This window comes from Osmia bicornis, chromosome 1 (genome assembly GCF_907164935.1).
Source record: "Osmia bicornis bicornis chromosome 1, iOsmBic2.1, whole genome shotgun sequence".
Classification (NCBI taxonomy): Eukaryota; Metazoa; Arthropoda; class Insecta; order Hymenoptera; family Megachilidae; genus Osmia; species Osmia bicornis.
In genome coordinates, this window is record NC_060216.1 from 4,772,093 (window position 1) to 4,798,487 (window position 26,395).

General features: G+C 33.0%; 4 protein-coding genes and 1 long non-coding RNA gene across 8 annotated transcripts; 2 read left to right on the plus strand and 3 right to left on the minus strand.

The window, feature by feature from the left end:
* Positions 1-1,686: 1,686 nt before the first annotated feature.
* Positions 1,687-8,267, minus strand: LOC114881313 (histone-lysine N-methyltransferase KMT5B-B). 2 transcript variants are annotated; one of them, XM_029198056.2, is made up of 9 exons: positions 7,756-8,267; positions 6,588-6,822; positions 6,344-6,509; positions 6,099-6,269; positions 5,888-6,016; positions 5,609-5,798; positions 5,121-5,535; positions 3,267-5,033; positions 1,687-3,188 (listed from the first exon to the last, which is right to left on the minus strand). In XM_029198056.2, exons 2-9 carry the CDS (start codon positions 6,800-6,802, stop codon positions 2,795-2,797), a joined length of 3,447 nt encoding a protein of 1,148 aa, XP_029053889.2. In that variant the 5' UTR covers positions 6,803-6,822; positions 7,756-8,267; the 3' UTR covers positions 1,687-2,794. The 2 variants fall into 2 exon arrangements, with proteins under 2 accessions (XP_029053889.2, XP_029053891.2); XM_029198058.2 differs by lacking the exon at positions 7,756-8,267 and having other exon boundaries at positions 6,344-6,526; positions 6,588-6,661.
* A 118-nt stretch (positions 8,268-8,385) lies between these two features.
* Positions 8,386-10,626, plus strand: LOC114881315 (mitochondrial ornithine transporter 1). The gene is made up of 5 exons (XM_029198061.2): positions 8,386-9,045; positions 9,165-9,401; positions 9,474-9,670; positions 9,731-10,003; positions 10,342-10,626. Exons 1-5 carry the CDS (start codon positions 8,961-8,963, stop codon positions 10,522-10,524), a joined length of 975 nt encoding a protein of 324 aa, XP_029053894.1. The 5' UTR covers positions 8,386-8,960; the 3' UTR covers positions 10,525-10,626.
* Positions 10,627-10,715: 89 nt separating this feature from the next.
* On the minus strand, positions 10,716-13,468 carry LOC114881314. The gene is made up of 7 exons (XM_029198060.2): positions 12,312-13,468; positions 12,082-12,243; positions 11,847-12,011; positions 11,482-11,710; positions 11,316-11,393; positions 10,946-11,236; positions 10,716-10,857 (listed from the first exon to the last, which is right to left on the minus strand). The coding sequence occupies exons 1-7, from the start codon at positions 13,340-13,342 to the stop codon at positions 10,756-10,758; spliced, it is 2,058 nt and encodes a 685-aa protein (XP_029053893.1). The 5' UTR covers positions 13,343-13,468; the 3' UTR covers positions 10,716-10,755.
* Positions 13,469-13,713: 245 nt separating this feature from the next.
* Positions 13,714-26,279, minus strand: LOC114881311. 3 transcript variants are annotated; one of them, XM_046286926.1, is made up of 5 exons: positions 24,402-26,279; positions 24,242-24,343; positions 14,807-14,892; positions 14,533-14,722; positions 13,714-14,351 (listed from the first exon to the last, which is right to left on the minus strand). In XM_046286926.1, exons 2-5 carry the CDS (start codon positions 24,245-24,247, stop codon positions 14,229-14,231), a joined length of 405 nt encoding a protein of 134 aa, XP_046142882.1. In that variant the 5' UTR covers positions 24,248-24,343; positions 24,402-26,279; the 3' UTR covers positions 13,714-14,228. The 3 variants fall into 3 exon arrangements, with proteins under 3 accessions (XP_046142882.1, XP_029053887.1, XP_046142883.1); XM_029198054.2 differs by lacking the exons at positions 24,242-24,343; positions 24,402-26,279 and adding an exon at positions 19,728-20,448; XM_046286927.1 differs by lacking the exons at positions 24,242-24,343; positions 24,402-26,279 and adding an exon at positions 19,366-19,647.
* LOC114881312 lies at positions 14,660-14,959 on the plus strand. Its single transcript, XR_003790263.2, has 2 exons — positions 14,660-14,746; positions 14,799-14,959. It is a non-coding gene; the product is annotated as an uncharacterized LOC114881312 (long non-coding RNA).
* Positions 26,280-26,395: the final 116 nt, after the last annotated feature.

Genomic DNA, 26,395 nt, shown 5'->3' on the forward strand with positions numbered 1-26,395 from the left:
ATAAACATTTAATAACAGATATATAAAGAAATATGTCAAGTTATGTGAATGAACAGGATGTAATTAATTTTAGTTTAGTTTGTTACTTCTAAATGCTGTTTAAACCTTAGTACGAATCTGCCATGTTTTCAATTTCAATTCTGGATGTAATTAATTTCCTGAAATGATATTTTTAAACTTGACGTTTGTTTCATGCGACGCTTGAGGTTCCATTATTCAAGGGTGGCTGTAACAATTAGTATAATTCTGATCTACGTTAGTTTCTTAAATCTTCTTACATCCAAAATTGAAATACACTCTAGTAAGCGACAAGTTAGAACAAGGATTAGAAACTTGATCGAATTTATAAATTCTGAAATGTTTATCACGCTACATTATAATATGTATATATTGTATATATAAAACATATTATTAGAGTTACAAACAAGACTATTACAACTTAATAGTTGACTTTGCGTACGTTGTTTCTATAATTGTTTTTTAATATACAAATCCAATCATTCGCGAAAAATAAATAACGGGTTTTCATTACAATTCTTAAAGTAAATATTAACATTCAACAAGATGTATAAAATTGATGACGATCTTTGTTCGAAAAATACGAAACTTTGTTAAAATGACGAAACACGAGACAAGGAGAACGAAAGTAACGCGTACATATTAAAATTCACCTACTTAAAGACTTCAGATCTAAATATTTGTGAAACCGCATGACTCGTGTAATCGAGCTTTACATTTCAATCGTTAAATTTGTTTCATAAATGAAACGACAATTTTTCTATACGGAAAACGACATTTAACATAAAATTCCGTTCCTCGAATTCGATATGAGAAACTGTTTGGAAAGATCATTTATTCGCTTTCTTTTGCCTTTGCTTTAACTAACCATTTCAACTTGAATCACTAAACGAAATTTTTCTTCTTTTTTTTTTATATTTAAACTGTGTATTCAGAACACACAGACATTTACGTGCAATGCACTTATACTTGACCAAGGCATTGTAACACATCAACATACAGAATACAGCAATCAATTTGTTTTGCGCGCACAATTTGTGTAGATACCTGTGCGCGCGCACATGTGTGTATTGGATAGGTATAGTGGCGCGCAAAAGTATTCGGACACCGTTTAAAACAGAATACCTAGTTTAAAATTGGACCAAATGACTTCAGGTTTCTCGAGATGCTTTACAAATTAATTTACTAAGATCTGTGCCTTTGTCATTATAAAAAATTAAAATTTGTCGAAATCGGGAAAGAAGTAGTAAAAGGCAATTTTTTAACTTTTTTATCTGAACCTACAACGAAAATTTAAAACATGACATTTGTAAATTTAAGTTTCATCGAGAAGATTTCATCGAGATTGGTCGATGTACTTAAAAGTTACAATTAAAATTTCCGAAAATCGCGACTTTTCATCTAAGAACGTGAGTAGTTCCGTTCTTAGATGAAAAGTCGCGATGTTAGAAAATTTTAATTACTTATAACTTCGAAGTGCATCGACCGATCTCAATGAAATTTTCAACATAAACATAACTTATTTGAATCTACCAAAAACATATTTTAAATTTTCATTATGGGCTCACATAAAAAAGTTGAAAAGTTACCCTTCACTATTTTTTTTCACGACTTCAACATATTGTAATTTTTTAAAACGACAAATACATATATCTTAGTAAATTAATTTGTATAGCTTCTCGAGAAACCTAAAGTAATTTGGTCCAATTTTAAACGAGGTATTCTGTTTTAAACGGTGTCCGAGTACTTTTGCGCGCCACTGTATATACGAATGTGTGTACGTGTACTTACTTGTCTGTATCTGTTATTTGCCTGTATATATGTATGTATGCAGGCATGTGTTACACTTCAATTATCATCTATACGTACGTACATACATACATGCGCGCTATACACATAAGCAATATTTACAATTTTTTTTTTCCATGGTAATCAATCACGCATTTTTCGAGAACAGCAATTAATATATGTTACCTAGCATTTATCTAATTTAATTAATTATTATCATTATTTAATTATAATAATAGCTATTATCATACATAATATAAGAGTATGGATTTTTCTTCTCCTTTGTCCCTTATTTATGGAAATAGTACTTAGATGTCATTCAACTCATCTCATTTTCCTTCCTTGTTTCTTAGAACAAAGGAGGATCCTTAATCTGATTATCCTAAATGTATAAATTTTGCGTGTGATATAAATATTTTATTAGTAAAAAATTGTTCAGTAACATAAAGTCCATGATGTTGAAAGTAGAGTGACGTTGAAAGACCAGAGGCTTGGAAACCTGTCATCTTTATCAAAATTATATATACACGAAATACTAATGAGAAAGCAAAGTATCTAAAGGGTAAAATAAAATACTAGCTGTATTATGATGAAAAAGTATAGCAATGAATTAATCGATTATGTATGCGCTATTTAAATAGAACTATAGTTTCCAGATAATTATTCACTGAATAACATATAAAAACCAACGAATATTGTTTCTTTGTTAATTTCCCTTCTTCTATTTAGGAAAAATTTTGCTAGGCCCTTAAATGTTCGTTGTTAGAAGAATAAGAATCCCAAAGAAAAATTTAAACAACGAAAAACATGCGAATTTTATCATCAATAATCTGCAAAGTTTTATATTAGCATATAACTTTGAAAACTGTTGGAACTTCTACAGAAGTACAGAACATTACAGGACAAGGAGACCTGTTTCTTTTTTTTTTGTTTTTTTTAGATACCTAAATTTTATTTATAACTTGTTGAAAACTCTTTTTTATAGTTGTTAAGAATGTGGAAAGTCAATGGTATGTGTTTCATTGCCAAAAATTAAGCGCAATCTTTTCATAGGTGGCGGAGGGGGATCGAGATTTAGTTCACGTTTCTTATGCCGTCTTTCGCGATCACGGGTTTTATGTTTTTTCTTGCGTCTACTTCTTTCTACACCCTCGACGCGTAATACTTCATATTCGGGTTCATAACTGTCCTCGCTAAGACTCGTGCCTGATTCTACGATATCGTCTAAAACCGGAGATCGTTTCATACGGAGAGTAAGTTTTAATCTGCCAGTTCTTTCCGGAGTATTTGGACAAACTTGACAGTTGGAGTTATTCATTTGCCACTGACATTCCGATAGATTCGTCGATTTTTGTGCACTGTCGCTACTACATGTTGATAATCTGTAAATTTCAATTTAATACGTACAAAGGCCTGCTGCTGAAAAGTACCACGTACGCATATAATGCAACAATATTTACCTTTTCAAATCCTCTCCACTTTCGACAGAATTTTCCCCTGATTGATCTGAATCTGTTAACTGATTTTGATTACAACTAGTAGGTGGCCACGGTTCTTGTGGAACTAATACTGGAGGCTCAATTTTATTGCACTCGTCATTGTATTGCATTTCTTGTAAATGCGATGTAAGCCCAAGCGTATGACGAGTTTCTTGTTTGTTTCGTCTCATTATCGATGGTATTCTAATATCCTCCAGGTTACTTTCCTTTTCACTGAACTCGTAAATATCACCTTGAATACCTGAATCGTCGTCTGCCATGCCAATTTCAGTGGTCGCGATTTTCTTTCGATCTCTCTTCTGATTTCTTGTTATTCTATTTTTCGTTTTTTCAACTTTGTTACGAGATGTCTTTGAAACAGATGCTATTATACTATCAGCTTTCTTCTGTTCTGTAACAGTTTCTGGTTCCTCTTTCAATCCAGAAGTGATGGATTTTTTATCATATAAAAACTTTTTCCTACTTTTATGGGATCTCAAAGTCGTACTTAATGTTACATTTTTTTCAACAGGTTGTTTTAAAATAGTGTTAGAGTTATCTTTTAAATCATGAATTAGGATGCTACTGTATTTATTAGTTTCGATCGTGCTACAGTTTTTATTACTTTCTTTACACGAGCTTACCCGAGAATCAATATCTGTTACACATTCATCTATCGTTTCAGTTGTTGCAGACTTCAACTCAGAACAATTTTCAACATTTGCTACAGATACGTTATTTTTAACTAAATCATTTTGATAACTTTTTTCGCTATTTTTCATCTCCATATTTTCCTTAATAAAATTTACTTTCCTTTGTTCATTGCTGTTTGAAGTTTTGATGGAGTTCGAAATAAACTTTTTCAATTTATCCGCGTCATTTTCTATCGAATATTTTGTGAGATTAGATGAGCTTATATAATCACTTTTTTTAAATTCTTTATCTAATTCGTATGTATCGAGAGTAGAAATCGTTCTATCATTTTCTATATAATTTGAATTTTTAGATGATTTTACATGAATTAAGGATACTTCTTTTTCATTTATGCAAGAATATTCCTTATTTACGCATTCATGATTTTCTTCCGTTCCTTCTTCTGGAATATGATTTTCGAATTCCGAAGGTGTTTTAACGCAATTATCTAATTCTATCGGTGTTGCAGAAATATTGTTTACATCATTAGAATTATTAACCAAAGACAAATTATGATGACAAGTCCTTGGTTGATGATTTTCTTGCGAAATTACTTCGTTTTTATTAATTTCGTGTAACTGATCTAATCGAGTTTCAGGCGTGGAACTTATATGAACTGAATCACAGGAATTTGTACTATAGTGTTCTTGTTTAGAATTCGAGGTATTCGTATTACCTACTGAGTTAGATTTAATTTCTATAATAATATCAGGTATTTTTTTATCATTTATCAATTTGCTATTCAGTTCTCGATTATCTTCAACAAAGGTAGCCGAACACTCTCTTTGAAAGTCAGAACAATCTGATTGTTTCAATATGTCATGATGCGAAGCCTGATGACAAAGATCACGAATTTCTTCATTCAAAGAACTCTCTGAATGAGGCTTATGTAATCTAGAATAAACAATTTCCTCAGCAATATCTACTCTATCCGAATCTTCTTTACGATGACTTATATCTTGGAGTTCAACATTTTTCGTTATGGAACCATTTAAACAAGGAGATCTAGTTTTATCGGAAACTTTATTCTTTTTTGACTCTGTTCTTTTATGAAGTCTGTATGTAAAATTTAAAATATAATAATAATGATATTGTTAATCTATAATTATAACTTACAAGTAATAAAATAATATAAAATCATACCTGGAAGATCGAAGCGTGTGATTGTTTTTATTAACATTATTCTGATGGCCATTGTTATTATCGAATTTATAAAGTTGTTTATTTCGTAAATTTCTTGTAGCAGAACTAGAGATAGCAGAAGGGTGAGGTCGAGATGTTTGCAATACATTCTCGCCGTTGTTTATAATAGGCTGTTGTTGAGCAATATCAGAGAATCGGCATCCTTGTGCAATTAGTAACTCTGCGTCATATTTCGTTAATCCTTTTCTTCGTAATTCTTTCATACTAAGACTTTGCGGTGCTACTGCAGCATTTCCAACAAGCACTGCATTCTTTTCCGTAAGTGCAGTATCAGCCTGTTGCTTATTGCGATTTGGTGGTTGTTGCCTATGTTTCGTACGATTAATACGATTGTCCGTTTCTCTTAAACGATATCCTATAATAATTTTAAATTTAGTATTAATTATACGTATTCTGATTATTTCAAGTGTATTCAATTCAAAAGATACCAGAAGAAAGTTCTTCGCCTGGTTTTTGATTTGCAAACGCTCCGGTTCCCCTCCTTTCGCAAGTTTCACATTCGCAATAACAATTGCCATCGCCAAAAAAATCTTCTCCGTAAAAACAAGTAATTTCTTCTCCTACTTCAATATCTCTAAGAACCTTAACACAAGCTGTATCTCGTCCGGTTGCTACAAACTGTATGTTGTACAAATGAAGCAAAATAAATTATTGCTATATTTATATAATAAACATAAGACAGTAGTAAATTACACAGATTTAATAACCTTGCAATTAGCTCTGCAATCATGATTAATATATGCTGCTGGTCCTAACCATAACTGTGCACAATTTTTTCGACAACTGAACATAACGGAAAAGTCATTTTTTCCGGGGTGTAGTAATGCTGCTTCTTCCTAAAAAATTATTTTACAAATGAAATAAATTCAGAACACCTTTCTGAATATTTTAATTTTCTTTATTCAACATTAAACAAACCTTTTCGCTGAGTTCTGCTATGCAACCAACAAGACAAGATATTTTATCATGTTTTAACCATTTTCTAGTCGCACAAATTTTGGCACCCTTTTGACCTTCAAGACTATACCTATAGCATGGTTCTATTGCGAATCCAGAATCTTTGTCAAAGACTTTCAAATATCGGTAAATCTAGAAATATATAACAAAATCCATGAAAATTTGTCAAGTACCTTCAAACATTTGATTTTGCATACGAGACTCACATGTTTTTCCAAATTTAACTGTTGCTGTTTAGATTTTGTGTGAGGAAGTCTTGCACCCCAATCACCACCCATTAACTTTTTATATGTTTTTTCATAATTCTGAGTTTGAATAAATTCACAAATAATTTTACGAAGTTCATCTTTATTTGCTTTTAATGGCCTGTATCTTTATCATCAGATAAACTTTTTATATAATAATTTTATCTTATTTCATAAAATTAAAATATTACCATAATATATTTACCTGATATTCATTTTATGAGTGGTAAATCCTAGATAAGGATCTAGCACGAGAGAAGTAGCTAGGTCATCATTGTCTGAAAGTTCTTTGGGTGTCATACCACCGCAACTACCAACATTGTTCGGTTGCATTTTGGCACCCACTAACCCACCTAATCTTCGCTCCTGCTTCCGTATTATAGCTGCTGAGCTTTGAATGGATAAGCAATCCACCACCATTCTGCAAATCTGTACTATCACTGTACAAATAAAAAATTAATTGACAAATGACAAATACAGTTCAATATAAATAATTAAAACTATACGTCTATACTTTTATATGTATTGTAAATAAATGATATTAAGCATAAGAGAATTTCCCTTTCCTTGTATATTTCTATTATTTATTCAGAAACTATGTACCTAGTTCAAATTCCTTTGCAGGAGTAAAATTATGAATCTATTTTTTATTATTTTACAGCAACAAATCTTAAAACTGATATATTTTTTATCTAATATTAAATATTAGATATTTAATGTATTACTAAAAGAAGAATCAATAAAGCTAAATAATTAACATTGATAATTATATGTGTAACATAAATTTATTATACTTTTAACATTTGTTGTCTCTTCCAAGTCTTCATTTAGAAATATTGGTTTAAAAACATCTTAAATTCATTTAATACAAAGTAAATACAAATATGAAAAGCTATGAACATGAAAGACAATGAAAAAAGATAAAAAATTTTATAAATGACACACAATGTCTGCAAATAAAATTGAAAAATATTAACATAGCAATACATAAAATAAGTATGAAGTATAACAGCAAAAAATAATTGAGAATAGAGTGTACTTTTTTTAGAAAAAAATATACTACCAAAAATTTTGACTTATTACCATGTGAATTACTACTGGATTATTTCATTGTTCTTTTGTGTTAGGAGAATACTAAATTATGAAGAAATATAAAAAATAGTACATTAAAGAAAGTGTTCATCGAAGAACTGTGCTATTTTGATAATATGATAGAAATATCTGGCGATCATGCTCCGAACGCTAATGGCGCAGACGAGCCAGAGCGCTCCTAGAGGCACGCTGCGCTCCAATTTAATGAGAGAATTTACCTTTTTATTATGGATCTCCAGAATGATTAGAGTCACTAAATTTGTACCAAGCAATGTACTTACCTTTAAGAAGCTCTCCTGATAACAAAAATTACGCATTTTGCTAGCAATTTTTGACTTTTTTGGAATAAGACGAAGACGCGTTCGGATCTATCATGGCAGATCTACTATACCACATACACTTTCCCCATTTTCATAATGCAAAAAAGACGATCATTGTATTGAATTTTGTGATTTTCTTATAACACGAACAAAATTCAATGTCTCCTTCCCCAAAACAAAACAGTAACCGATAATCATTTAACTGAAAATGTAATAAAGAAAATCCATGTTTTGGAACCACAAAACGTCGCGTACGTCATACATATACATATATGTATCTCGCATACATCCATCTAGGAACTTTACTGATTTACCAAGGTAATTTTATCCTAAAGTTTTGTAAATAATTGAACAAGAAATTACAACATTTCATGCTTGCAAGTTGTATAATCAATGTACTACGCAATGTGTCAAAGATAAATGCCTCCCATTTTTCTTAAAATAATGGATCTGGAATAATTTAACCATTTAACTTAGTAATGTAGGATTTTAAAGGATGTAGCACTGTGTTTCCATGACAACCATATGATATTTCCATATGTATATATATATATATTCTTTCCAATTCTTTCTAATGTAAAAACAATATCGAAGAAATTTTAATAAAACCAATTAAAATCATACTTTGGTTCTACATGTATACATATACCAATAAATGTTTTATCATAGCTCGCAAATTATTATTATTGTACTTAAATGAAGATTTATATAAGTTATTCTTAGGTTAAATAATGAATAAAAGTAATAAAAAGCTTAACAATATCTGAAATACACTGTCAATTAGACCATGAATTAGAATGTAAATAGTCTAGGTAATTAAGAATTAAAATATAAGAGAAATAATTCATTACACGATTGAATGAAAAATTATGTGGTATATGAAACTGATGAACGAGCAGTTATGTTAATAAATTTTTTATGAGGATACATTATATGATTTTTAAATTGTCAATTATTTATCTACCTATCATTGAACTATGATTGATGAATAATTTCTTTATCAGTCAAACATGAGGGTAGATGTGCGTGCGCACGCTTTACGAAATTGTGTGGATAAAATTCGTGATTATCACTGTGTCAATAAAACACTCAATCACGTGTTAACCTGTTATTTTTGTATATATAGGATACAAATATATTTATTGAATTAAACGCACATTGTAACAATGACTCTCGAAAATACATCAAGAGAAAATCAGCATATAAAGAATTTAAGAGATGGTGTAATTGATTTTGTTGCTGGTTCACTTGGTAAGAATGTTTTACAGTTTGTTGAAATATATTGTATATTATAGCAATATAAAAACGATCTTACAAGAATAATGAATAAAATTAAATAATTTTAAATTGTATACAATATTTGTTTCAAGGTGGAGTAACGCTTGTATATGTTGGGCAACCCTTAGATACTGTTAAGGTAAAAATGCAAACATTTCCTTCCATGTATAAAGGAATGGTAAATTGTTTTCTCCAAACATTAAAAACAGATGGAGTAATACGTGGTTTATATGCAGGAACCGTGCCTGCGATAGTTGCTAATGTAGCTGAAAACTCAGTATTATTTGCTGCATACGGTGGATGCCAAAGAATGATATCTAATGTGTTAGGTAATAATTACTTTAAAACATAAATATATACATATGTATTATTTTCTGTTTAAAAACATGAAATTGGCATAGGTGTGAAGAAAGAGGATTTAACATCAGTTCAAAATGCTTGTGCTGGCTTTTTTGCTGCATTCTTTTCATCGTTAACACTATGTCCAACAGAGCTTATAAAATGTAAATTACAAGCGATAAGAGAAGTTCAAGCTGAAATGATATTAACAGAAACAGAATCAGAAACAGCAACAGTAGCAGCAAAAAATATAATTAATGTAAGAACAACAAGAAAGATATGTAACATATATTCTGAAAACGATGGTTATTTTCTCTAGAAAAAAATTGGACCATGGAGTTTAACAAACCAAATTCTTAAAGAACAAGGAATAAGAGGTCTATTTTCCGGTTTATCATCGACCATAGCTCGTGAAATGCCCGGATATTTCTTTTTTTTCGGAGGTTATGAAATCACCAGAGAACTTTTATCAAAACCAAATGAAAGTAGGAACGATATTGGATGGCAGAAAACAATGATAGCTGGTGGTGTTGGTGGAACTGTATTATGGCTTGTTATATTTCCAGCAGATGTTATTAAAAGTAGAATACAGGTCAGTTTCATTTGATAATATACATATCTATATTTGTATAGATATGTGAATAACAGTGAATAAGTAATAAGGTTCAACACGCTTGTGCCCGGGATAACAATTGTATAAGTCGTAAATTAAACTATTCAAAAGCAATACGAGTGATGTCGTGGCATTCAAGAATAATATTCATTGTTTCTGAGTGTCGCGACATTAACAAATGTCGATGCAGTTCGACAATAAAATTTTTTAAAAATCGTCATATCTTTATTACGAGTAGATCTATCCAAGTAAGCACGAACGTGTTAATCGAGAATGAAGTATGTTAATGAACTTTATATTTAATTTCATTTTTAAAGGTAAAAAACTTAAAAGAGCCAGCATTAGTAATTATGAAAGATATTGTGAGGAATGAAGGTATTGGTGCTTTATACAATGGTTTAAAACCAACGTTATTAAGAACAGTACCAGCAACAGCTACATTGTTTGTAACTTACGAATATACTAAAAAATTTATGCATAATTATTTTGAAAATAATTGACAAAAGAAACGATATTTTTTTACATGTATATACGCGTATAGTTAATAAAATTTATATTCAACAAAAATATGTGTTTATAATATGTATATACTTTTGTATGTTCCAATAGACTGTCATCGTCTTAAAACAAAACAATACTTTCTAATATAAAATTACTAAAACGAAATTAAATATAAGTTTTTAAAAATTTACTTCATTATTTTCTTTGGTATTATAATTTAACAAATTTATCTAATCTATGAAATTTTCACTTCGTTTTCCATAAATTAGTTGCCTTAAATAATCTTCTTTTCTTTTTTCTTCATTTAACAAATACCACCCAGTTTCCTGAATCTGTAAAATCAACAATAAAATTGGTACATATGTATATCATATAACTTCAAGTTAATATATCATTTCACGAAATAATTTGAGAAATTACCGGAAGTGCGGTATATCCAAGAGCTTTCAGTTCCTTCATTTTTCTGCATGTAGGACCAGTGTAACTACTATGACCCATCACTTTTGCTCTAAGGGGCAGTAGGCATAGAACATTCCACTTTATTTTCTTTAATTCATCACTATTTACATATTTAAGTGTACCAAAGGGCATTGATGATAAAATAGGTTCAACGTCAACAGGATTGTTATGTTCATCCAAACCAAAAATTATATCCCTTACTGGGTAATGAGGTAAAATATAATCAACATATATATCTAGTCCTAAGTTGTTCTATAACAACAAAATAAAATACATTAAATATCTTTTTCTTTTCTGAAAATGTATTTTTCATATAATTTTGTAAGCATACTTTGCATAGAAATACAATTTCACTTCGCAATTTTATATTGTTGTCTTTTCTCGGAATATCTTCGGAAGGTGTATATTTCTATAATAAAAATAATCAAATTTTAATTCAGTTACATGTAATTATTTATATAATTCGTTAAAATTTAATATCATGTACTAAGTTGTACCTGTACTAAATAAGAATATAGCTGTTCTGACAATAATTGGCCTTGATAGTAAGGAAACTCTATTTGAATAGTACACTGCAATACTAACAGATCATTTGTCAGTAATTTCGTGTTATTTTTATATGTTTTTTGTATAAATGAAGGTTGAAATACGTGCTGAATTAGTTGTGGTACATATATACTTTTAGCACTAACATATAATAAAATGCGTACTAACGATACCGCATACCTGTAATTAATGTATTTTAAATCCATTCGATTTTTTTCTTTCGATAATTTTATACTTAATATTGTCTACTTTTATATTAAAGTTACTAAGAATGAATTTACTAATATTCAGGTTGATTATATATATAAAACCTTACCTATTGATTTCATCTAATCTGTTGGTTTGATAATTTATTACAATTTCATTCAGTAATTTCTTAACTATTTCCTGATAATAATCAGTTTGAGGAGCAACTGTATAGATAGTAAATAAAATCCTTTCAATATCCTTTAGTCTTGCAGATTTCATTTCATTTATTACCCTAGATTAGAATCAGGTAATAATTTTTATATTCAAATGTAATAGTGTTAACATTCCTTTATCAAACTTACCTCTCAAGAATGATTTTTATTAAAGTTTCATCGTATACACGATGACCTCCCAATGCATGTGCTATGTGTGTTAAACATATGAATGACAGTCTTGGTATTTCTGTATGAAAACATTTCAGTAAATCTTGAAATTCTACCAAGCAATGATAGCAATCACTGTATCTATATACATAAATGTAATTGATAACAATCACTGTCAAAAATTACTTATGCAATATATTGTTCTTTACCTTATTAGTTTCATAATTGATGCTATAGCAGTACTGTCCATGGATTGAATATTTTGTTGAACTTTTCTTATTATCTGAACCACTAAAATCTTATTCCTAATGCTTTTTTTATTCAAAAAAAAGCCTCTTGCAACTATACCTAATTCATTTCCACTGAGTTCAGGTATGCATTCTTGCAACTTACACTCAGCTTCGTACATATTTATGCCACAGTTTGATTTAACAACAGTTATAAGGAAGAATAATTGAACCATATGTTTTGATGAAAGATTTGTACATTTTGAGCTTATTTTTCTTAAAGCACGCCACATATAATAAGATTCGATATCTTCAAGTTGATAGAATATATCAGTTAATAAAAACATGTTTTCAATGGTTGATGGAAAAAATCGTCTTAAGCATTCTTTGTTTAATTTTTTAAGGAAAGATTGCCAATTGTTTGATTTTTGAATTTCATCAGTGAGCGCGATCAAGTGCTGCATGAGTATCATTAATTGTTTATCCCCTAACGAATTTAATTTTTCCCCAAGGGGAAGTAAAATATTGTCATACATTGATATTTCAAAACATGAGCCACTTAAGTGACAGTATGATATTTTTTTAATGGCATCATAAATATTTGATACAGGTTCATTAGACCAATCCACAGTATACAATTGACATATTTCTTGGTAACTAACTTCTACTTTTGTTTTAACAGGCGGCATAATAGTATCTTTGTAATGTATAGATTCTTCTAACATAGAATGTAAAATTTTATGCTCTAGTACCGGTTGTTCCAAATTTATGATATCTTCTTCCTTCTTTTTAAAATTTTCAGTACTATGTTCTCGATATGAAACATAATGTTTGTATTTTTTTGGAAACTTTTGTAATGTATTTAAAGTTTTCTTATCCCATACATGATTAATCAAGTTTCTATAGCTTGATTTTTTGTATAACCTTAAAAATATTACTCTGGTATGATTACATTTATGACTTAAAATTGTATTTATAACATTGCTAGTTCTTTGAACTGATAAGGAAAACATGATTCGTTGAATATTTGTTTCAATACTTCTTTAAATTTTGAATAAAAGTTTTAAACAAATAAATTCCTCAAACCCGCCGTACATTTAGCCGCACTTGTATACGCGGCACTACGTAATAAGTCGTAGTTATTCGGTAAACAAAAACACGTGCAAAATATAAACATATAAAATTGAAGTAATAAGTAATATAATATAAAAAAAAATAATTAAATTCTGTATTGTCAGTTTCTTATTCCTTGTATGTTTATTACATATAATTTTGGAAATATACAGCGATCCATTACTTAAAGCGTTCGAAAAATTCAAAATACATATTGAGGGTTGTACGTATACGGCGTACTTTTTAAATGTACGAAAAATACCCAAAGTTGTATAGTGATCATTTTAATATATTTATTGTTAACATAATGAAAATAGTCGTCATTGTTCATTTCAAAGTTTATATACAAGAGCTTAGTAGATAACGATCGTGTTCGTCGATTATAGTGTACATACATATATTTTCAATGAATTTCAATCATATACATATAAAATATGAAATAAAATTCTCGAGAAGTTAATCTCGTGCTTCCTTCTCGATAGGATAATTCAAGAAGTGTTTTCTTGATGCTGTAGTACATGATATTTTATTAGTTGAAAACATTAGATCCAATGGATCAATTATAATTATATTCATTGGCAGTAAATAAATAAAAGCGATTAAAATGAAAAATCGTAAGGTTAGATACAATACGAGATGGAAAGAAGAAGAAAATGAAGAGAGGAAAGGAATTTTATTTCATATAAACGATATAGAAATAGGACAAAATACACATTTCTGAATGTTCGGTTAATGAAAAATGTTTCCACGAGTCGAGCAAATATTTATTTCCTGATTGATTCTTGTTTAGTAGTTGTCCGATGATTCCAACTCTGACAAAAAGCTGTCGATTAAGGGTGGCGTTTGTTCATCCATTTCATTGTTCCTTCCTTTGTGGCGTGACAAACGTGTGATGTCCTTCTGTAAATTCTGCAACGTTTTGACGTTTTTGAGAAACGTTAGAATATACATTGCTACCGTTCCGGAGGATTGTGATCCGTAAGGGATAAATGTCAAGTTAACACATTACCGACGGGGCATTTTTAACCTATATTTCAATAAAACGAGAATTCTTCTTTCCCGTCGGTAATGTGTTAATAGCATAACTTACGTTGTTCAGTAAAGCAACTAAGAGCCTCGATTTCGACAGTGGAAGATAAGGAAAATGTTGTTGTTCTTCAAATTCCCTGATACAATTTATATTTACTTTGTTATCGTCGCAACCTGAGCTAAATACAGTCGGAAACATTGCACGCTTTTTTGTCATGGTACCTCTACACAAGCGGTGAAATGGATACGCCCTGGAAGTACAAAATATATCATTGGTAAATATTTGTCATTTTTAAAATATTTTATAATTATAAATAATTATTATAGATACTCACTGGCAGTCCACACCTTCGCTCCGAACTTGAAAGTAACAGAGTATAATAGCAAGAACAACTATGCATCGTTGGATGAATACTACAGCCTGCAATCAAAATTTCAATAATTGTAATTTTTTTATTACAACTTTTTCGTTACAACGATTAACGTATTAGTTAATTACCCGGTAAACTATCGCCGCATAGATATAAATAAGAAAAGAAATGTCAATTCACAACTTTATTTCCCTTGTTTCACCTCATAAATGGGCAAAAAAGGAAATAACTTAGGAAATCAATAGTGACCGCGTAGATCTGGCTACTCGAAATATAAAGGTCACTGGATCTCTTGTATTCCCTATACTCAATTTCACAATTTCATTCAACGTGTATCGGGTATGCGTTTGTTTCGATTCAACGACAGCAGAAAATGAACTTGCATCACCCAATTTGCGGCAAATTCCTTCCTTTCGACATCTTGTTTTCGTTATTTGTGAGCGCGTCTTTCGTGTGCAACGCTTAACAACCTCTCATTTCATGAAAAATATCCAAGGCAGATAGACGCATGTATTAGGTGTACAAATTAATTCGGTACCTTTAATATTACACTTTCTTAGTTACTATTTTAAATTCAAATATTTTCCCGCGCTTTTGTGAATTTGAAAAATGGCGCGAGAATATGATATCGATAACAATAAATTCAATAATTGCAATTACTATAATTTCTTGAAAATAAGCCATTAATTACAATATCAAGAAGATATTGTAATTAATGGCTTAAAGAAAAAGAAGAGGCACCGAATTAATTTGTACACCTAATAGAATTGTTTCAAAATTTTCATGCACCGATTTTCTAATACGTGTAATAGTAACAAACAATTATCTATCATAGCGAAACAAGCGATTGAGAGATGAAAATCCATTGCCTCCATTTGTTATAATCAACGAGCAGTAATTTCAGAATTTTATGTTAAGAATATTAATGAAAAGTCAATTATTTTAAGATGAAAAGTGCCGCGGTTGCGAGCAATTTGCTTTCGATTTGTTTCTAATCCGGTTCAATTAATCAATTTCCAGGAGGGGTATAGTGTTTCCCGTGGGAGGATATGCGTTGTCGCGATTCGATTTAGATTTTGGTAGGCTGGTTATCTCGATGTAATACGAACGTTTCGCGAAGGTTCAATGAGAAGAATATAAATATCTAATATTCGATCCTTATCGATTAAAACCGATCGAGTAGTTTCGTGAGATTTATAGCGCCTTCTGGCTGTTTTCTCACACGATTTTCCCGAAGATCTTAGATATCGTATAATCGAGAACAGTTTACCGTTTTTCATTTTAATATTCTTTAACAAAGAAGAGTCGAAATGTTTCGAAAACCAAACATCTAATCAACTGATTCAAAACTCAAAATTTTCTATACTTTATATTATTCTATAGCTATATTATAGAGTGTAACGAGGATCGTTTGTTTTTATTCCAGCGTATCCAGTGGACAGGATTCATGCGAGGTGATCGTAGATATCGGTCGACGAGATTCATATATTAATTCACAAATTATCAAAGGAACCGCTCAGCGGTGGTAGTAGGTGGTGATGGGATCGGACGGGGACATCGCACATGGTTAATTTTAGCTAATTGGCGGTGATCGCAATTGCAGAAATTATGCAAATAGATTGATAGCGGACAATGCATGCGAAAAACCGTGCACGCATCACCGACCATTCGCGTTTTCGCGTTTCTTGATGCTCCACTTTGTAAAACGACCATTCGAATATCAAAGAAACGAACCGGTTTCTCTACAATTGCGAGTATGATTTTTGTTTAAAAGAAAAAAGAAGCAGGTTAACTGAATTAAAAATTTCCTCGACGATCCATATTACCGTGCAACATATTAAAAGAGGGAACTTCTACCGTATCAATCAACATGTTAACACAATAACTAGCTGGAAAGGCATTTTTTTCTTCCCTCTTGAAATGTAAAGTAACGTCGATGAGTTTTTAATTGAAAAATGTCGCAGTAGTCTTTGAAAATGACCGTGTTTCGCATGGTATTTTCATGTTTTTATGCCGATGTTGCAGCAGGAGCACTGTTTCCTCCCTTATATTTCTTCATTAAGAATCGTGTCAGAAACACTGTACATATTCCCAGGATAAAGCAGAACCTTATTATTCACCATAGACAATATGTGCTAATCGTGTAACGTTAATAATCCGTAGGAGAAATTTAGTTATCGAGGAGACACGTTTTCCAACGGGTTTCGCAACAGAATTACTCGCCTATCCCCTTTTCAATGGGTCAAGTATCAATTACCACATTTTTCGTGGAACCAACGCGTTCATTGTTTGCTCGAGGGATGCTACGCAATACCGACTAATCGAACGTTATTAACATAATGTGTAATTTCTGTACGATTCATCGAAAACTATAAGGCAAATCTTGAAGGTTCCTTCTTCCTTTCCACCCATTAAGAAGATCAAACTTCACTGCCGCAGTGGAAGTGGACGTGTTTGGTCATAAATACTTTTATTAGTTATTCGATTACATTATGCGTGAGGCGTTATTTCAAATGAAAAAGAAAACACATCTCTTTTGTACAAATTATCACGCAAAACAGGTGATATTATAAATCACGCGCATCAATGCTATGCTTTTACAAAAGGTTGCATATTCTTTGATCTCTTTTTTGTTTCCCAATATTTTTTTACAATTTAGAATCAAATTTCCCAGAGTTTGCATATTTTATATTACGTTTCCACAATGATCAGAGACAAAATCATAATTTACAGTCGACAAATATGAAAGTTCATCCCTATCGAAAGATTTCTTATTGATTTTACAAGTTGACTTGGCATAAATTTCGGATAAAGAAATAATGTATCTCTATAGAGGTTGAAATTCACGATTAATCGCTGTGTTTGTTCCTCGTAACTCGTCTAAACGAGATAAGTTAAAGCGATTTAAATCGCTTCGATTTGTGGCAGAGAAATCAGATACTACAACATTCGTTGTTGTAAGTGTATAAAAAGGAATAAGTAATCCTAGAACAGAGAAGCGTTGTAATCGCTCGAAAGCCGATAAAAAGCTTTCATCTTACTGAACGTTCAATCCGAAGGATTTTCTTTATTGAACAGAGCAAATAGAAATATGATAGGAGTGTAAATAATCGGAAGAAAACGAAGGGATGTAGATAAGGGATGAAGGAGAGAGAATAGGTTGAGAAAGAAGGGATGGAAAGTTAGAAACGTACGATTTCATTTTTGTCTCGGATATGGGGCGTCTTGGCGCCTCTCTGTCTCGTGGCATAGAAAAAGCTTTTCATCCTTCCCTTTCTACTTTCCCCTTTCGTTTTTCCGCTTTCGTCAAATCTCAGTTGGACCAGTCACCTTTACTTGACTCTTCAAATTTCTTTCCTTTCAATTTAGTGCCAAATATAATTAATTAATTAATTATAGATTCCATAGAATGTGCACTCAGCAGTAGAGGTGTGCGAATACTAGTAATTTACAAGCCGAGCTGAACCCGCTTCGGTTGTTCGAGCTGAAGCTTGAATTTGCCGAATTACTCGAAATCGACGAACCGTTTGAAATAAAAGCGAGCTACTCGAATATTCGAGCCCTCGTAAAACTTGGATTTACTTGAAGATGAATTTTCAGTTCGAATATTCGAGTAGCTCGCTTTTCTTTCAAGCAGTTCGTCGATTTCTGATCATTGCTTGACTCGAAATTCGAGTACTCGCACACCTCTAGTCAGCAGTAAAATTCGTCTGACCACATTTGTCCATTTCCACTGTACCAGTTAGGGTGTTAATTCTCCTAGTAATAGACTCGTTGTTCTCTACCACGATCAATCAATTCTTTTTTATCAAACAAGTTTACAATGCTCGTACATCGCGAAACGGATTATTCATAATCATGACAGAAGTTGGAAAATGGAAAGGAGTATCGTTGATTACGCTCGTAATAAAAGTTACGACCAGCAAGCACAAGATGGCATTGATGAATCTCTAACATGTAATATCGTGTATAGGAAAATCGTTGGCGCCATCGTTGGGGCTAATGTAAATTGCGAATGCTCCTTCGACCAGAGCAAGAAACTTTATGTTCTCTTCGACGACTCGATTCAACCCGACGTTTTTTAGATGCTACTTTTTGTCATTTAAACGACTGTACGAGTACCAATAAAGGAAGAAACTTTTGCAAGATAGAAGATATAAATTTCATTGTCATAAGGTAAGAAGAACAGACAGAACGAGCGCAGACGTGTGATATATTTAATTTCGAAACAGAAAAAGTCTGTCGTGATATCGAGATATAAAAGTATCTGTTGTCTATAGGAAATGTCTGTAATTTCATTGTAACCAAGTTGTAAGTTGATATTTGGCTATGCACATGTACCTGTTGCAATTAACAGGTGGTTCAGAATTGGTGGACTTTTAACATAACAACGAATTAATTTGCAACGAATAAACAATTACGAAAAAGCTGTTTCAAACGAGAAGCAATCACGCTTGCAACAACCGCATCGCTCACCTCAATGTGCACGCAACTGTGCAATTATAATAATGAAATATTTTTACCATCGCTCGCCAATGGAAGATATTTATCTTGCTATCGAACGTAACAAGTTATCTTTTAATTATCCACTTTATCGTAACTAAATGAAAATTGAAGAACATTACGATTACAGGAATCACACTATATACCACTGATAATATCTACACGATTTCAAACGATAAAACAAGATAAGTAGAACTCGAAGAAATTTTTTTTAAATTCATCACGTTTTTGCAATACACTGTTTATATCGCAAGACTTTTGACTGGCAAGTGCAGATAGGAACTTCATTGACATCGGTTCCAACGATTACACGACTGCTCGAATCGAAGTACACAAAGGAAAAGAGAACTCAGGAAAAAGATCTCAACTGTGTTTTACTCACCGTTGTCATGTCTGCGAAGAGATAGAGATGTTATCGAGGGTCAAACAAATAATTGAATGTTTTCGCGTTTTTCTGAAGGTCTTCAATCCGAAAGGTGGGTTCACTCGGGGTGGTCTTCAAAGATGTTCCAAAGTACGTAAAGAAGCACGAGGCGATCACGAGGCAACGAGCGTCTTCGTTGTCGAAACGGGGCTGATTCCTTTTCAAATCTGAACGCGAACGTTAAGGAGGGGGTGTTTTGTACCCGTGGGAGCTTGGAGTTTCGAGGTCAGAGGGCGAGTGATTGGTGGAGCTTGCGCTGGCCACATTTATAGTGGAACCACTCACCCCTCTTCCGTACCACCAAGAGGGTTTCCCTGTATCCACCACCATTGGTACCCGTCACCACCGACGTGTTCCTCCTCCACGTTTGTTACGGCCGCCCCGTATGTGTCTCAATTACGTCATCTGATTTAGTCTCCACCCAGAACACGATGATATCAGAAGAAAAACCGAAACTGGCGATTCTCGATTGTACGAAAAACTGTTATTCCGATGGAGAAAGCCTCTTACGTAGATTCATGAATGAATCTTTTGTGAATGAAACCAGAGTGGGGACGGGGAACCTCCTCCAAGGGTACTACATCAGACGCTCAAGTTACCCTAACCGGTTGGGGTAACACACTTGCTATGGATCGCGCATATACGTCATCGCTCGAGATGCTGAGTTAATACTTGTACGCAGATACAGGATAATAACTTTTCCTAAAGGTACCAAGATAAATTAATTAACAAATTTCAGCGTCTTCCAATTATTAGCCAACCCGTATCTAAGATTGAAAATCTTAAGAAGGGAGCTATAGAATTTAGACTTCCTGTCACTTCTGTACAGGCCAAACGGTAAGAGTTATCGAAAAAATTCTTGCGCCATTGTGTTTAGTGGGTCAAAATCTCAATGAATGGCCCACAAAATTTGTTTTTCTTTTTTTTTGCCACTTGCGGTCTGACCGGAAATGGCCGACTGGTTCACTTTAGCTTGTTAAAGAGGGAAAGAATCAATTGCAATGCCTTGTTACATTCAGTTTCAGAATGCAATCCTCGTGGGGATTTGATCATTTATACATGTTAATACAACATGTTCTTCATGGTACATTTGCTCTACAATACATCGACAAAAAGGTCAATTTTTTTAGCAAAGCTATTCCCGTTAATTTACTAAACAGACTAATCCGTCAATCGTGATAGAGCAAAAAGACTGAAGCATACAATGGAGAAATTTGGGGTGGTTCGAGAGCAGAAACGACAGAGGGTGCATAAGCGGAAGGCGCCAGGATGTTCTTAAATTGACCGAAAGATAGATGGTCAAGAATTTATTTATCGTGTTAAAAATGTTCCTAATAAATCTTCATCGTTTTAACTGTAAGCTTCTATGGCGTGTAATTTAAAATCGTTTCACGGTGTAACACGCGATTACATAAATGAATCACGGTATCCACGAAAAATATTGGAGTACAGAATCGTAGCTAATTAAAGAAGCTGCAAAAGTTCTCGAACGAATTTTATATTTAATTCGAGGGTTTAGAGAAGGGTAACGAAGGCGAAGGAGACAAAGATTATAAACTTTACGTAACTATTAAGAACAATCGCAAGCTCAATAAATGTTAACGAGATTACTTTTGTTGAACAGCCCAAGGTGGCTTTTGCACCCCCTTCGAGAACCTTTCCTATAACTTATGATTTCTCTCTTCTCCATCGAGCATCGAGGGACGAAACCCTATTACAATTTGTTTTAAGTGAAATCGGCTTTCTTCAAAGCGTTCATTCGATTCTTAGGGGTTAGGCCATTCTAGAATTTTGAAAAAATCGAAATTTTTGTTTTTGCTTAAAAGGTGTTTGCGGAAAAATCTCTAAGTATTCGAATTTCGAATTACTGAAAACTTTCAACGCATTTTTCTCGAAACTGCATTTTTCAACCTGGCCGGACTCATAAATCAAACAGATCATCACCAATTGATTTGAAAATTTAACAGTATATTCAAAACTAAATTCTCTACCGAACTACGTAGGATTTTTTCATTACGTTGCATAGTTCTTTTGTTATAAATAATTTTCTAGCCATTTTTTCCTGAAATTTTATATTTTTTCTTAAAACGTACGCCATTTTTGCAAAAATCAATATATCAAAAAAATCCTACGTAGTTCGGTAGCTGTTCTCATATATAAAAAGGCGTCATCGAAGAAATGCTGCAGAGCCCATATTTTGACTTGAATCATTATACAAAAATTAATTTTTAAAGTTTATTAGTTGTAAAATAAAGGTTTACAGAATTTGGATTTATTCCATCATTTTTTTTTTTTAATTCCCAAAATATGCCTATTTTTTCTTGCCTTAGAGTGGCCTAACCCCTTAAATCTCTTTTTCTTCCTCTGTAATTTCATCTCTGATTTTATCACCATGTTTCACGGTTCAATAATGATTGAAACTGTTCATTTTTTCGTCTTGAGATATTTCCTTTCTTAAAACGTTAGCTATTAGCATTTCTGTGAAATCCTTTTTCCTGAGACACAAAACAAAATAACATAAATTTTCAATCGAAAACGCTAGTACCGGGATGAACCCCGTGGTCAGTGAACGCGTCAATGATTATTAAGTATAACGAAGAAAATGAAACAGGATTTATTTTGGCTGAGATTCAACGGAACGTATTCACCTAGGAAATTGGCAGAAAAGCAAAAGATTCGGGGTCGAAGGGTAGTGACACGAGGATAGAGCAGAATTTTCGTGACGCACGTCGAATGTAGCCGTCTTTACGCTACGTAATGGTTGCGGTGATAAATACCGAATTACGTGGATCCTTCGCCTCGAAGGCGCCGCAATGTCTGGAGTTCGCAGCTCCTCGAAACCCTTGTTCGCTCTTCATCTCGGTTGTTAACGCGTTTTTCAAATTTTTTCCTCCCCTAGTTGACCCGCGAAACCGATGTAAACCGAGTAATTGCGAATTAATTGCTTTCTATCCCCATGATGGTTGCTCTTTTCGCGCGACTTTTTTTAGGTAAGTAGAAGACAAGAAAGGTCGTTACGATTTCATTGACTTGCTACGAGGAGATCCGACTGATTCGTTATCGTAAAAGAGAGAATAGCTCTTGGACCACCGATCAACTGATACGATCTATGTATTCAATTACTGCAGACATAACGGTTATCTAAGAGAAATGAACTCTTCTGGGAATGTTCAATATAAATCAGAAACTCTGCAGTTTTGTCTAGGTACATACAGTATCAATCATAGTGTCCGTTCGTCTAGTGAAAAAGCATTGACCTTGGAGTTCAAATATCATAAATCTAATTATTTAATAAAAGCGTTAAAATAATTAACATAATCATCTGATAAAAGCTTTAAAATATTTATTTGCTGCGGTTAAACTTGGACTCCAATGTCAGTGCTTTTTCACTAGACGAACGGATACTATGATTGATACTGTATGTACACGATGAACTGTAAGTTAACATTCATCTGAATATTTTATCTCTTCTCTTCCTTAACACGTTGACTGCCAACTACGAGACAACTCTTAGTGTGCATTATTGCATAGGACGCCAACTACGAGTCTATCATACCAGCCATAAAGGGCTGGCGTACTTTGGGGACTTATCCGTCCCCTTTTGCCCAACGAAAACTAGCGTCCACGCGCTTAAAGTCTGGTTCAGACACGGCTAGTAATTTAGTCGAGTGGGGAGTAACTACTTACTACTAAACCATTTAGTGCATAGAAAAGTGTCCGGACTAGTACAGTTGAGCTTTGAAAATCAAGAGTTCAAGATATATCCCTTGAATAAAGAAATGCGTCCGGACAGGTCTGTCCCGAAGGCTAGTTAGTGGTGGGGCAAGCCTAGTTAGTGGTGGGGGAAGCCTACTCGACCAGCAAAATCCAATGAAACGGATCGACTCGACTAAACCGTTTTACTAAACTACTTGACTAAACTCTAGTGTCCATACACTAAACTACTCGCCACTCGACTAAACTATTAGCCGTGTCTGAACAGTCACGCTGCCAGCACCAAACTCCCGCGCATTTTTACATTTCATTAGTCTTACTGTTTTCCTTCTATTATTGTCTTTACATGTTCCTTCTATTTTAATCTCTTCTCGTACTTTTCATCAGTGTATATGTATTTGTGTGCGTGTGTGTGTGCGTGCATGTGTACATGTGTGTATGTGCTGTGTAACCCCCTTTTAGTCGCCTCTTACGACAGGCAGGGGATACCGTGGCCGTATTCTAAGCCCCCCGAGCCACAGGGGGTTGTTTTTAGCCAACTACGAGTCAATTCGTGCACAAAATACGGGATAACTCGTAGTTGACGTTCTAGGGAATAACGCAAACTACGAGTTGTCTCGTAGTTGGCAGTAAACGTAGTTAAGATGACTGTAATCACTCTTAATGTAGAGTTAACACCATTCTTAGAAGGACGTTCTGAACATTATTTATTATACAAATAATGAATACTACATATTATAACGTGTCTTACTACATACGTCCATTTCCACTATCCCAGTCAATGATTCAGGTTACTTTTGCTCACTCCGTTACAATACGAGCTTTCCTTAATCGCTCGCCATGCGTAAGAATAAGAAAAACTGAAAAATAAATAAGTAAAGAAAAGCAACGAAGGCTTTTGCACGTTAAAACAGATACCTGTCTGCCAAGTCTTGCCTGTTGTTTTTAATGAGACCTACGCGGGCGTTGTAGGTTAATTATTCTTCAAAAAACCTCGCTCCTGTAATTCTTACGTTCGTTAAGCATCGTTGTTGAGAATTCTTCCTTTTTTACACCAGCATCTTTCGTAATCGATATTAAGTTTCGCTGTTTTATAAACAGCTCTGTCAGCATTTCATTCGTCGTTCTCCAACGAGTCAACCCTTTCTGTTTAATTCAATAGTAGTGAATGTTTATTTGAGCATCGATCAATACAAAATTAAATACAAATTGATTAACTTGATCGACTGATTGAACCGTCGTATCTTATTTGTTCGGTGATACGCGAGAATCACGAACAATACCGGAGGAAGATGTAAGAACCAGAGATAAAAGAAAGAAAAAAAAAAGAAGGAAGGAATTCGTTTCGTTCGAAAGAGAGTCTATAAAAATCTTAATTCACCGATACACAATGGCGAGTGTATGTATAGACGTGTCTAAAAGAAACAAAATTTATTCGAGTATAAAAAGGAAAAAGATAGATTGGAGCCTTATCCAGAGATCAAGGAAGCAATCTCTCCGATGTTTCTCCTTCATTTTTTTAGCTGATGCTATAATATTATAATGTCAACGTGACTTGAAATTCTCTCCAATTTCTTATCTTTTACTTAGTTATTCCATTCTTAGACGACCACGCGAATGTTTTTTCTTCGTCTAACAAATATTTTCAATTTCCCTCAATTCGATAATGGCCGAAGGCAAATTATGGGCAAGCTCTTAGTCAAATGTGGATGCATGCCGATCGTACGTTTATCCCTGCTTCGGGCAAGTTAAATCGTTGGTGAAACTACTCTTGTTCAGGAAAATGCACTTTCTGATACGATCGTCGAATCGTTGCGACTATAGTCGTTATTCCGTTGCCTCTGTCTATTTTTCGCTTGAAACTCTTCAATAAACACTCTTATAAGAGGATGACTAAAAATGAAATCCATAGAATGGAAAAAAAAGAACATGTTTCTGTAAATTCTGCGTAAGAGAAAAATTGCTATATGTATAGGAAGACAAAGAGAAATCTCTATCATGGTGAAAACAAGGGGGAAGAGGATTATGCGTAGGATGCTGGCGCCTAGATGAGCATCACTCTTGTGCGTATCCTCTGTCCGTTTATGCATCTTGACTTTCGTAGATTGTCGACGAAAAATCGTTCGAGTAATAGAAGAGCATAATTTTACGGTTCGAAACGATGGCGTCACATTCGCCCTCAGTTTTATCATGATTACGTCAAAAATCATCTGGATCGTTATTGGAAATTATGGAGCAATTTTTTTTTCATCGGCTCACATGACACCTCGTAATTTTTAAATTTCAGTGTCCGATGATGCGCTCATTGGCGCCAATCTGCTCGAATAAAAACTTGCTTTCTTTGTTAAAAGAAAAAAGAAAACGATGTTCTTTTATCGCAAGCAGTTTTGTGCTCTCAAAGGTCGTACATAATTTGTTTGTAAACTACTCATGTCAGTAAACGCTTAAAGCGAAATGGATATAAAATTGTATACTTCTTGAACAATGAATACCTTTTAACATTGTTTGTATAATAATCCTTTTTTAAATATAGCGATTGTTTTTTAACAATGCTATTATTACCTTTCCTTTTACGTTGATGATTAAACCGTTGAAATTGAGCACCTTGAAAGCAATCTGTTTTTTTAAATTACTCCCAAACGCTGATTGGTGTACAAGACTGCGTATACTATAAATTGTCTACTTTGGCATACCTTTAATACAATAAAATAAAATTATCTACATTATTAAAATCATGTATTTATAGTAGTTGATGTAGTAATAACTACGAGTACAAAATTATTGAAGTTTGTCTATTTAATAAATCGAATAATCTTGAAAACCAATTGCGCAGTACGATGGCGCCATCTCCTGTTAGTTGCCGTGTATTATACCAACGCAATTTTCGCGTTCCCTCCATAGCAAAAGCTACG

Coding starts and splice junctions, on each gene's coding strand:
- LOC114881314 (XM_029198060.2), bottom strand. CDS start 13,342: ATGTTTTCCTTATCAGTTCAAAGAACTAGCAATGTTATAAATACAATT. Junction 12,244..12,311: donor TCAATTATGAAACTAATAAG/GTAAAGAACAAT, acceptor TTATGTATATAG/ATACAGTGATTGCTATCATT. Junction 11,711..11,846: donor AGATTAGATGAAATCAATAG/GTAAGGTTTTAT, acceptor CATTAATTACAG/GTATGCGGTATCGTTAGTAC.
- LOC114881315 (XM_029198061.2), top strand. CDS start 8,961: ATGACTCTCGAAAATACATCAAGAGAAAATCAGCATATAAAGAATTTA. Junction 9,046..9,164: donor TTTTGTTGCTGGTTCACTTG/GTAAGAATGTTT, acceptor ATTTGTTTCAAG/GTGGAGTAACGCTTGTATAT. Junction 9,402..9,473: donor AATGATATCTAATGTGTTAG/GTAATAATTACT, acceptor AAATTGGCATAG/GTGTGAAGAAAGAGGATTTA.
- LOC114881313 (XM_029198056.2), bottom strand. CDS start 6,802: ATGGTGGTGGATTGCTTATCCATTCAAAGCTCAGCAGCTATAATACGG. Junction 6,270..6,343: donor AGTTAAATTTGGAAAAACAT/GTGAGTCTCGTA, acceptor ATATATTTCTAG/ATTTACCGATATTTGAAAGT. Junction 6,017..6,098: donor TAGCAGAACTCAGCGAAAAG/GTTTGTTTAATG, acceptor ATAATTTTTTAG/GAAGAAGCAGCATTACTACA.
- LOC114881311 (XM_029198054.2), bottom strand. Junction 14,723..14,806: donor AGCGAAGGTGTGGACTGCCA/GTGAGTATCTAT, acceptor TTGTACTTCCAG/GGCGTATCCATTTCACCGCT. Junction 14,352..14,532: donor TAGTTGCTTTACTGAACAAC/GTAAGTTATGCT, acceptor AAAACGTTGCAG/AATTTACAGAAGGACATCAC.